The sequence below is a fragment of the Zeugodacus cucurbitae genome, chromosome 6 (genome assembly GCF_028554725.1).
Source record: "Zeugodacus cucurbitae isolate PBARC_wt_2022May chromosome 6, idZeuCucr1.2, whole genome shotgun sequence".
Lineage (NCBI taxonomy): Eukaryota > Metazoa > Arthropoda > Insecta > Diptera > Tephritidae > Zeugodacus > Zeugodacus cucurbitae.
In genome coordinates this window covers 68,356,735-68,369,421 of record NC_071671.1, presented here as the reverse complement: position 1 = coordinate 68,369,421, position 12,687 = coordinate 68,356,735, and the positions used below count along the sequence as shown (strand labels likewise).

The 12,687-nt window shown below is 36.5% G+C and overlaps 1 protein-coding gene across 8 annotated transcripts in view; it reads right to left on the bottom strand.

The window, feature by feature from the left end:
- Positions 1-12,687, bottom strand: part of LOC105212173 (protein grainyhead) — a 219,308-nt gene that overhangs the window by 26,906 nt on the left and 179,715 nt on the right. For all 8 annotated transcript variants that reach the window (XM_011184011.3, XM_054234628.1, XM_054234630.1 and 5 more), the window contains 2 exons: positions 11,218-11,312; positions 571-627 (listed from right to left, as the gene is read on the bottom strand). In XM_011184011.3, the coding sequence (XP_011182313.2) occupies positions 571-627; positions 11,218-11,312 (152 nt within the window). The remainder of the gene's footprint in view (positions 1-570; positions 628-11,217; positions 11,313-12,687) is intronic.

Here is a 12,687-nt window from a genome sequence, read left to right as displayed (position 1 = left end):
GTAATTAAGAAGCGCAAGCAATCAAAGCACTGTAAACGCAGTTCTACTAAGACTCATGTTGAAAATATTACAATTGAAGTCTCAGACAATTAGTAAATGTGAATTCAAGTGGAATATTTACTACTCGTATTTATACTTGGATTTATAGTGTGCAGATCTGATTTATTGCAAACGACTAGAATAAGGTTTTTAAATCGAAGAATTATTTCGAAAATTTTCAAAATAATATTGCATAATTTTAGGCGAAAATTTAATTACTTCAAAAATATTCAGAATCATTTATAAATTTGTGGGAATCTTTACGAAATTAAAGCCCCCTTTTCAAACATTTCACTGAATTGAGTCGTAGATATTATAAGTAAGAACAATTGAGAACAACAACAACAACTATTCAAGTTATTTTTCATAAATTGTTTGTATAATAAATTCAGTCCGTTGCTCCTGTCAACGCACCATAAGCACACCTCTTCAAATACGCAACATTGTAGTGGCCTTTTTAACTCAGCCGCTTGGTGTTACAATGTATACTCTTTAAATTCTGCAAATACTTGCAATAAGTTATCAACATACCTTAACTCCCTTTTGGCTGCTGAAGTCCGTACTCAGACACTGGACGGCGATATTGATCTGCAATGAAAGAAGAAAAAAATCGGCATTAATAAATATGAAGAATTATGAGTAGAATATGAAATATTAGAGTTATGAGTTATTCTTCTCACTCAGCAGCAGAAGTTCAAGTGGAAAAACAGGTCGCGCAATGGCAACTTTGTAGTACTTATCGCCAACGAGTATCAAATACATTGTATCCGGGAATGTCATCGAGGAGTGCGAATTTCTGGCTAATTGTTTTGCATTACTCGCAAAGAGCAAATCGTCAGCATTCGATAAATGTTGGCGAGAACAAAATGTGGAATACTAATTACTGTTTACAAATATAGCAAGTGTTATGTGGCGGCATATTTAAATACATAGTGAGGGGGTTAGGAAGGAGGGAGAGATTTATTGCTAGTCACTGAATATTTGATGAAAGTTGCAAAAAAATAAACATGAAATTATAAAGTCACAACAAAAATCAAAATAACAACAAAAAGCATGGCTACAACAAAAATAATATAATATAACAACAATACTGTTAACAGCAACAACAAATACTTAGCGAAATACAGCAGTAAATGCAACAAAGATAACAATAAAAGCCCAACAACAACAGTAAACACTCAAACAATGTTGCTGCCACGCCATTAACAGTCACATTGTTTCGATACTAATGTACAACTGTGAATATGTTTATTGATGCTTCTGTGGTTTTTTGTTTTAAGTAAGCACACGTATTGTTGAGAGTCGCGCATGCGTTGTTGTTGTTTCACTGCTCATGTTGTTGCAACCGCTACTGCTTGGAGCAGACAAACAGCAGCGAACGTTTTAATGGGAATTAATTAGCTAAAGCGCACCATATAAAGTGCATCATTGGAGCTGCTGCTGCTATTGCTAGTGACCAATACAACAACAATAACAAAGTTGCAAGTATGAAAAGCAACAACTAGGTGAGACGTGCTGGAAGGGTGTGATGTGGCATATGTGACTGCATGAAAGCTGACTGACTAAAGCAATGCTATTGTTGTTATTGTTTTTGTACAACGAATGTATTTGAAATATTTTTACAGTTGCAGTAATGCAACAGTAGCAGCACATGGTTGAGCTGACCAACGGAGTCCTAGTGTAAATATGTTAGAAATGTTGGCACATTTGTTGTTGCCATTGTGCTTCATACCGCCAATCGGACATTGTCAAGTCGAATGGCTGACAAAGTGGCAATCAAGTACGCTTTACGGCTGAGAACATTCACTTAAGGTGAGATTATGCATTCCGCAAGTGGCTAACCCGCCCTTTATTACTTTTATGCGCTTTCATTGTCTGTGGCAAGGTGACTGTGTTGTGATGAGGTGATGCACTTAGTCCAAGAAAGTCACATTCATGCGCAGACATTTGCACTTGTACACAAATGAATGCATGAAAAATGCTTTAAAGGCAGTTGGAGTGGCAATAACCATTATATTTGCAACTAAAGTTAAAGTGGCAAGAAATATGAGTTCGTCTCTGCAGTCTTCTTGGCAGCAGAAGTTGAAGCTACTGCTATTTGCATTCTTAAAAATAATGACTGTTTATTGACATTCATAATATTTGAACTCTAAAGCTTTTTTAAAAGTGAAAGCTTTAGAAAACGTTTCTATGAAAGCTTCTTTAGATATTGTGAAAGTTCTTAAGAACTTTGTTTTCTATATATATATATTATTTAAAGGTCAAAATTACTTTATAATAGAAAGCTCAATCAAAAGTTTCTAAAAAAGTTTCTTTAAATATTGTGAAAGCTCAACTGAATTTTGATTCTATTGCAAAATAAAAATTGAATATTTTTAAAACATGAAAAGTTCTTTCGTTGAGTACACTATGAAATTCAAGCTTCCACCGCGGAGATGCTATGGGAATATTTTACCCGATTTATTAATATTTTATTTTGGCTTGCCTCATTGCTTAAAAATCATTGTTACCACCAATAAAACCATGCATATTCACTTGTACATACAAATTCACTAAAATGCGAATTATTTGTATTGCACAGCTGCAGCCTCACTGTGCGCCATCACCGCCAAACGCAGCCAACATATCTTTATTGAACGCCTGCTTGTCCGCCTATTGATGGCTGTTGTCCAATAACGCGACTATTTGTTATTGTGTCGTGCTGTTTGTTTTTCGCCTTGTTGTTGTTACTGTTGCTGTATTCGTTGACTACATTTGGCATTGGAAAGCTCCGCGTTCGGGGGTTTATTGACCAATTTGGTGGCAGTGGCACCGCTACAATTGCCGTTTAACGTTTATCGCCCCGCAAGTGGCAATGGCAAGTCAATGCACCAAACGACAGACAAACAGGCAAACCGCCAACAACAACAACAACAACTGCGCAGGCAACAATTGGTAGGCCGAGACATTAAGCAGACAGTTGAATGCCAGTGAAGCTACTAAAGCGACTAGTGTACGACTTGGTTGCGGCAAGTGACAAGCAAGCAGGCGGTGGGGTGTGTGCCACATGACAACAAAGTGGCATGAGCATGCGCTCATGTTTCGTCGATTATTTAAAATTAATTTGTGCGATTGTGGCATGCGTTGCCACCGGCATATTTACACATTTACCGCATGCGAGCGTACGTGCAGCAGCATTTGCGGTGCAACCGTTTTTGGTGGTGGCAGCTATAAAGTTGTTGCATAGCGGCAGAGGGAGAGAGATGAAATTGCAGAAATAAAATCAATAAATGCGGACATGCGGTTGCATAGGCGATTTTTATGTTCATATGTGCGCGCGCATGCGCAACCGTTTGTTTACATAGTGCTGGCCACACAAGCGTATATGTGTGTGTGTTTCTTTGAAATTTCTCTGAACCTTTCACTTGCGAGCACTATATGCTTTTGAAGTGTTCTTGCAACATATGAGTCCCCACACAAAAGGCGTTGCTGCGCATATTTCTGCCTCCTTCTCTTCTGCATGGAATTTTAGTTGCATATATGCAGTCGGTGATCGCCCGACTGATTACTTGAGCGCTGCAACAATTGCACGATGGATCGCTGCGAGAATCGCGCAAATCGTTTTAATCAATTGGCCACCGCTGTGCCGCCACAAACGTGGTACTTTGTTGCCGCTGCGGCGTGATTGTTGATGCGATTGACCGCGACGAACGAACGAGCGGCGGCTACAACCATCATCATGTGTTGCCGGCTTAGACTTCAGCAAAGCGCTTATGATATTTTTGTGCGCATGCGTGTAGAGAGACAAATGCAAAGAGTTTATAGTTTAAGAGTTTAGAGTTGAGAGCAGCAGGTGGTCAAAGGCAGGCCTGTCACATAATTTTCTATGCTTTTTGGTTACACTACGGGCGTGCATTGTGTTGTTATTGTTGTAGGCATTTCAAAAGCGACAAGTTGAATAATTTCCCAAACAGATTTGCTTAATTTCATTGAGATTTTTTTGTTAAAAGCGGTGATATTCAAATAACAAAGGAGGCTTAGCTAATATTTCTTACTGTTATTAAAATGCTCTAACGGTTAAAAATGAAGAAAATGTTATCAGATTGTTTCGGTATTATAGGTCTTTAAAGAAAATATGAAATTTATTTCATATCATAACAGCTGAGGTCCAGGGAAGAAGCAAAGCATAATTGATGTGGACAGGTGTAGGGAATTTATTATTTAAATAATATAATAAGGGAAATTTGCTGGGTTATTTTAAATACAAATGAATTTACAATTTGTATAAGTTTTTCTATATAAATCTCAAATATCTCAGTCTTGCATTGCCTACATTTTGGCGCAAAGCGAATAACTCCAGATCTATTTTTATATAAAAGAGAAGTACGGATGACACCAAAGACATCTTTTGACTTATTTTTTACACTTTTGATAAAGACATGCAAATATGGTAAAAATGCTCATAAATCACTTAAGCGCGCCACGTGCAACATATCACAGAACAAAATGCATAAATATAAAGCAACACAAGATAGTACACTTTTTGTCTCCCACTTATTATATATCACCACTAAAACACATTCTTCATGTCCGCCAATAATATATGTACATGTATCTTCTGCTTCTCAGCTACACTTATCAACACGAAAGCATCTAAGCTGCGCGCCAGGGCAAACAACGGACGAAATCGCATCGCAAGTGAGATCCAATCGCAGAGCGTTCAATTGCATTGGACAGCAGCAGCGCTTAGTGTAGCGGCATTGGTGGCAGGTGAAATGGAATTTCCTAATGCATATTTACGAGGCGAGCGCGCGCACACACACAGCGACGACACACGGGCGCGGGCAAGCGCACAAAAAAAATGAATTCATATTAAGTATGGCCGAGGTAAATAGCAGAGGTGTGCTCTGTCGGTCATTCGATATGAAAATTTATGCATTCTGATTTTCTACGAAAATCTATTGCATTGATTAAGTGTGGCTGAGAATGTGAGACGAACAGCATGCGGTGGGCGGGGTGTGGAGACATATCAATGTAGATAGATATATGTATATGTGTTTGAATAGTTTAAAATATGGTGATCTGTTCGAATATGCAAAGTAGATTTAGAGTGCGCTGCTTTTCAACGTATAAACTCAGGTAAAAGAAAACAAAAAATGTTGTAATAAAGTTAAGAGAAAAATGAAATACTGAAAAAAATCACTTGATACGCAGTTAGATAAAAGCAATAACAACAAAGAATAACAAAAAAATAAAAAAAAAAATATTAGTTTCTATAGTAAATAACAGCTGCGACCAAGCACTTACTGCGTCTGCGCGCATGCGCCTTAGCTACAACTGATTGCGCTACGCTCAGACTCACCTAATCTCAGTGCTGCGTCTAATTTTGACTTAATTTTAGAAACTCTATTGGCACTTTTCGTTACATTTGCAAATTGCAAATTGCTCTCTTATCTGCTGGCTGGCAGAGACAATGAGATTGGCTATTTTGTTGTAGTTTATATTTGTTGCGCCACGAAAAACACCCGCCGCATGCGCGAGAACTGCAGTGCGAGCTCTAGAGCGTGCTGAGATTAGATAATGACCTCAATCTGCCGCCAGCCGTTGACATGATGAATGAATTAATGTAACTATTAAATATTTTTGAAATATGTTTGTATATGTTTTTATTACTGAGACTTTAACTATTTGCCTGGCGCTGTTGATTTTTAAGATGACAAATCAATTTAGTTAAATAGAATTACATGCATTTTAGTATTTATTTTTTGTTTGTTCAATAAATATAGATGTAAATCGTTATAGAAATGAATTAAGAACAGCTTTCATCGTTTGACAATGGCTGTCAGTAAATTTGACACACCAAGAACTGTACACATTTGACAACCTACAGTTTAAAATGTAAGATTTATTCATAAATCACTTTGAAAATTAGTTGAAAATGACTTTTAGCATTTGATAATGATTGTCAGTGAATTTGACATAATAAAATTCGCAAATATTTTCAAATTTTTACTCGATTGTCGGTGAAATCGATAAATGTTGACAAACAGTGTTTTGAAAATGAATTGAAAACAGTTTTCATGGTTTGACAACGACTGTCTGTAAATTTGACATACTCAAAATTGCACATTAACAGCGGAATTTATAATAATCTACTTTTATAGTACATTATAATAGTACACTATATATCAACAGATTATTACTCACTCGTTACAAGACAGTTAAAAGCTTCCGCATGAATAAATCGGCGAGCTTTCAGTGATTTGCATGACAAAGTAACGCGTAGTAAATAACATAGTAATAAGGTGTAGTTTTGCGTTCGAACTGGGTGGATGGAAAAGTCAAGGAAATACAAAGATAATAAGAGTGAGTCACCTTCGAGGCAGTTTCCGTTACATGACCGATCCCTAAAAGTTAGCAGCAAATAACAGACAGACATATATACGATATGTCTATACAAATGCATACAGTGGTCACAACGACCTTCGACACGGCGACAGGTGAAAAATATTAATTAACAACTAACTGTTACTTCGCCACATGCAATCAGATGCAAATTGAAAGTGATACTCTGTGCAACAGTGTCAGTGTGTATTCGTATGCATGCATGTGGGCGTTGCATGCGGCAATCACGCAAATGCATTCGCGTTCGCGTTCACAATTTGCATGAGTTATAATTTATGTTTAATATTTTTTGTATTTCTGTTTAATTTTCATTTTAATCGAGTGTCATAATTGTAAGCTCGCTAAAACAACAGCAACAACGACAATAAATGCATGCAAGCACGCAAATGCCAAGTGCAGCCGAGTGAGGGTAGCGGTGCGGCATGCAGGGCAAGTGAGCTGCCTACATTTGCGAATGGATGCACTTTGAGCGCCTGTATGTGTATGTGTGTGTGTGTGACCAACAGTGGCAGCAGTATCTCTCAATCGGTTTATGGAAATTGCGCGCTCGCTGCTCTGTGCTCGTAACGCCGTACAGTAGCTGCCACCGCAACGGCTTTAGTGCCGATTAAAATACTCGCGTACTAATTGCTGCCGACGATTTGTTGGTGATTACAACAACAAAAATTGCTATGAAATTAAATGTGCAATGTGCAGTAAGAATTAAATGCGGCGAAATAATATAATAAAAAGTTTGCGGCAGCAACAGCGAAAATAATTGTGAACTCCTATGGGGAGTAGATACGTAGCGAATGCGTGACGTAAACGTTGTGGAATACGTGCGCATGCACTCACTAGCATATATAAATACATGCATATACAGGTGTTTGTGTGCGCAGCATTGCGGTATTTTAGTCATCAATTCGCTATTGGCGCAGGCAGCGTGTGAAGTGTTCAACGCCGCTTGTTGTTGTTGCGCTAAACTCATTCGACGCGCAGGAAGTTGCTAATGATTTTATTGCAATTTTTTTTAGCGCAAGCATTTTTATTGGCATTTTTTTGCTGGTGTTTATTGATCACAGTTCGACGAAAAAAATGTCACGTTGAGTTGCCAGATGTTGAAAATTAGAAATTTTCAATATTAACAAAGTAATACTAAAAGAGTAATGGTTAAAATTTTTGAAATGAAAAATAGTTAAAAACATAAATATTAAGTATTTAATTATTCTTTTTAAAAATTGAAAAAAAAAAATGAAATTCAATAAAAAAAATTTTAATATTTTTTATTAATAGTAGAGCATAAAATATATTTTTTTAATTATTTAAAATTATAAAATATTTTCTTTGAAATTAAATTATTATTTTTTTTTAAATAGTTAAACAATTCATTTCGTTTTTAGATTGCGAAAAAATTAAAAAAAAACTAATGATAATTGGGCAAAAAAATAATTATTTTTTACATTAAAAAATATTATAAAAATTACTTCAATTTTTAAATAAATTAATATTAATTACTTTTATAATTTTTTAAAGGTAATTTTTAGTAAGATTTTTAATAAATTAAGAAAAAATTGTAATAAATTATAAAAAATTAAACAGAAAAATATTTATTTTTTTATAAAATAAAAAAAAAAATTTCTATGATCAAATAAGTTATAATTATACATTTTTATCACATCACGAAATTAAAAAAAAAAAATTGAACAAAAAAAAAATTTTAACAGAAAAAAAAATATTTTTTTTTATATTTCAGAAAATCACCTGGCCACCCTGCTGTGCGATATTATTATGCCCCAAATAAATTGTTGCAATTTACAGCCATTAACTTTAAAATATGTGCCGTTGAAATACGATATTTATGTAAAATATGTGAACTAATTGTAGGAAAATGGTGTAAACAAAGCGCAAATGTGGCTTAGGTGTAAAACATAACAGCAACAAAAACAAAAAAATAAATCAAAGTATTATGAGCTATATAAAACGTTTACAAGCATTTATTGGCATTTATGAATTAGAGTGTGTGCACTATGCAGTAGAGAGAACATGTGCTAAATGCTATTATTTAATATTATTTATTATTTGTTTCCACGCAATTGTCGTGACAAGCAAAACACAACTATTGTAAATAGCGCCAGACAGGCCTTAAGGTAGGCGCGCATAACTACGGTCAAAACAAAAATAAATTACTTATATATACATATATGTATAGTGTATATAAAACATATATCGAGCGCGCACGTAAACGCTATTAAGATGGCGCGCTGATTTAGAGCTTGCAGCGCTGTAAGTAAGTCATTAAAATCGCCGCTAATAAATAAGAGCAAGCATATTTTTTGAAATATTAATAATTTTTTATGCGCGCTGACACATTACTTTAGACAGCTGCACGCATGTAAATAGCAACAATAGTAACAACAACAAAAAAGTGTTATAATTTATCAAAGAAATCAGAATCAGTTTGCAGTCAACGACGATCATTTAGCTGTGCGCTTATTAATTTGAACTCCTAATTAAATAATTAATTTTAATTGCGTACAAATAAAATTCGCTTAGATTTGCATGAGAAAAAGTTCGCGTTCTTCAAATGGCCGACGACACATCGCGCTCTCTCTGCGCTGAAGCGCTGACACATGCATATACTTATGTGTGCGGGAATTTGTGTGACACTTCACTTGTGTATGCATAAATGCTTATGTACTTATGTGCTTAAGTGCCAGCCAACCAACCAATTGCGCGGCGCAACAGAGACAGCAAGCGCGTAAATATGGCGCTCGAAGCATCGAATGGACTCAGTCGCTCGAACGTTTGCTTAAACTAAGTTGTTGTTGTTGGCGCAATGCATGTGTGTAGTTGCTGTGATTAAATTAGAATTCAAAGCTAATTCTCGCTGTTATTTTTTTTTATTTTTTAAGCGCTGCCATGCAAACACACAAACAAGAGTACGAATGATGTTAGCTGTTTGCCAATGGCGGCTTTGCTGGTGTGTATTTGTTCAAAGCTTGAAAAAGGAATTAAAATAAATTGAAAAATAAAATTAAAAAAAAAATTGTTTAACAAACATTTCGCATTTTGTTGTTGCTAAATAAGTCATTTTGTGTTGGTTTCTTCTGCGTTAAATTTTTTGTTTGCTTTTCTCATAAAAGCGTTTTTGTTGTACGCGCCATTGCATTTTTCAGGTGTTAATTTGCGAAAAAACACACACAATATTTGCATAAAATATCAAATTACAAATACATGGCTTTATGGTTGTTGATTTTTTTTTGACATACTGTGCTTAGAGAATGCTTGAGTGTGAGCAAATAAAGGTGATTAAGTTCACAGCAGGCAGTTTTGGATATGAGTTTGACTTGAATTACAAGCAAATTTATGCTAGAAAATATTAGAATATGGTTTTCTAATAATTTTCGAATAATTTTTGATATTTTTTTTAAATGAGTTAAATTTTTTTTTTATATAAAAATTTTCATAATTTTTTTTAGACAAAAATTTATTGCAAAAATTCCAACAACTGAGTTATAAATTATGAGTAGACTACTCAATCAATGATAATTTGTTGTTGTTAGCGATGATAACGGATATGCAGCGCTTGTCAGCTGTGATAGAAGTGATAAGAATACTTAAATGAAAGCAACTAAAAGCAAAAAGCTCATAAAAAGCAACAACAACTAAATACAAAAGCAGTAAATGCAACACTCTAGCTTTGAAAGCAACAACTCAACGCATGCAGTAAGCCTATGCAGCAAGCAGCAACGCCGCGCATGCGCAAAATTACTTTCAGCCCTGCAGTCGATTTGAGATAATAAAATAGCGGCACAGGCATAACAACACACAAATGCGAAAACAATAATTATAGTTAACGCAACGACAGCGGTAGCGATAACAATAATAGCAACAAAGTTGTAATAACACCACTGACGCTTGAGCACTGACGGTTGAGGTGGCACAAGGCAGGGATTTTTAGTTGCAACTGCACTCTGCACTGCAGACGGAAATTGAGATATTTTTTTATAAGTTATGAGCATGCGCGCACGGCAGTCACCTCAGCGCGTCTAAGCGGATGCTTTGGAGCACACTGTTAGTTTGTTGTTGCAGCGTTGCACGCTTTCGGTGACGCAACAGCATTTTTTATATATATGTGTGTGTATATTTGCACGCTGCTTAGATCGGTGTGTTTGTGCGTTCGCGAAATTCGCAATTAAGCTTGATTAGCTTTAATCGCTTTTTGATATTTATGGGTTTTCATTATCATTAAATTCATTGGCTGCAAACTGTGCGGGGCGACCACACCAGGACCAGACGCACCAACACCAGCAGGAGCTGGGCTATCAACTCTGGCTCTGCGCGCTGATCACTTTGGCTACCGTGCACAGTAGCCGTTATGTATGCGTGTGTGCTGGCTACCGCTTAGCGCTTGGCCTTCTGGAACTGCAACTTCTGCGAACCAACAACTTTGTCAACGTCCGCGGTGTTGAGCCGCGCGACGGCGAATAATTGCCAGGCGGCAGGGTGTAACAGCAGCGGTAGCGGCAGTAGTAATTATTCATTGCCGGCAACTGCAACGGCAGTTACATACACTGCAGCCAGCCAACTCTTGTGGATGCTGGCTATGGGGTGATGGCGGTTGTTGAAACGCCCCGGGCTAATTTGTTTGCCAGTTAATTGGTATTGCGGCCATTGATCAGCGGCTTGGTGTGCGCGCCAGCTGCTGTCATGAAGGGACAATTTCCGGTGCCGCTCCCATTCGCAAGCAGCAGCTATTTAACTATTGCACTTTTTTTTTTGCTTTTCGAAATAAGTAGTCTGTGGGGCACTTACCTTGGCTGAGCTCTCCAGTGGATTCCAATAGACGGCGATGGCATTGTGGGAGACCTCCTCGATGCAACCAACTAGACCGACGGAATTTTTCGTATCTGCAAGTAGAGCAAGAACAACAACAAGCAAATTAATAATTGTCGCATGGGGAGCGAGAAAACTTTAAAATGGCAGAGTAAATGACTACTTTAAAGAGGCATTCAAGTATTTAAGCGTAATGACTATATCGGTTGGCTATTAAGTGAGCTTTGTAGCGACCAATTTACTTGACAATGCCAGTTAAATAGTTCAAAGTTAAAAAATAAATAGGTTTCAGTAGTTTTTTGCTAGATTTGTAAATCGAAAATTATATAAACTAAAGTTATGGCAACCCTTACACATAAAAAAACAACAATTAAATATTCTTTGATTTTTTAGTTGAAAATATTTCGAAATTTTCAATGTTTTTAGATTTGCAAATTCCAAATAAAATTTTAAATTAAAAAAATCCAAAAATGTAAACATTGAAGAATTTTTTAGAAAATTTTTATTATTTTTTTATAATTATTTCAAAATTTTTAAAAAATTTCAATATTACATAATTAATTTTGCATTTGTAGTTGCTTTTACTTCACTCAGAAGCAGCAGCTTTCCGCAATTTTTTTTTTAATAAATCAATCCGTTGAATAACAACAAAAAATGAAGGTTTATTTTTAATTAATAAACTATTTGCTTAGTTGTGAACTTTAAACTACAACTTTTGTTGCTTCGTTTAACACCAGCGCACAGCAAAACCGTCGCCGCGACTTGACAAAGAACGAAAGATAGTCGCGAATGAGTAAGACAACACAACCGTTATGAAATTTAACATTTACCGTTAAATTATGAGTCGCATGGTTCATTAAATGCCATATGTTTATAAGCAGCATGTGGCATAAATTACACACAAACACAAACTCAGTGCTTTACAGTTAATAAACAGCAGGCGCCGAAGCATTAGAGGCGCGGGTGGTGCGACAACGCGCAGGAGGAGGACACCGCAAGGAACATGAGTATTTGTAAAAATAAATATGCTCATATGAAAATTACAACATTTGTCAATTTAGTCAAAGTGCACACACATGCCATGGATGAGTACGCGCACGCGTAGCAGCCAATTAGCAGCGCCGATGAACGGCGCTCGCGCGGCGCAGCTGGTGGGCATGAAAAATGGCTTAAAACTTGCAAGAAGGAGTTAATATTTGCCACATTGTGGCAAGTATGTAGAAAAGACTTTGTAGTGCGCATGCGCGCATTCTAGCGACGGGCAGACAACATCGTTACACCCCCAGCCGGCCACAACTGCACGCAGCGTTAACACTGAGCTTTTTTTTTTGCTTGGTTGGTCTTTCAATCGATTGGCCAGCTAAGTGTCCAGCATCGCGGCGCTTATCAGCTGCAGCAAATCGCTGCTGCGGCTTGCAACATTTCACAATCAATAGTTAGAATTCAATA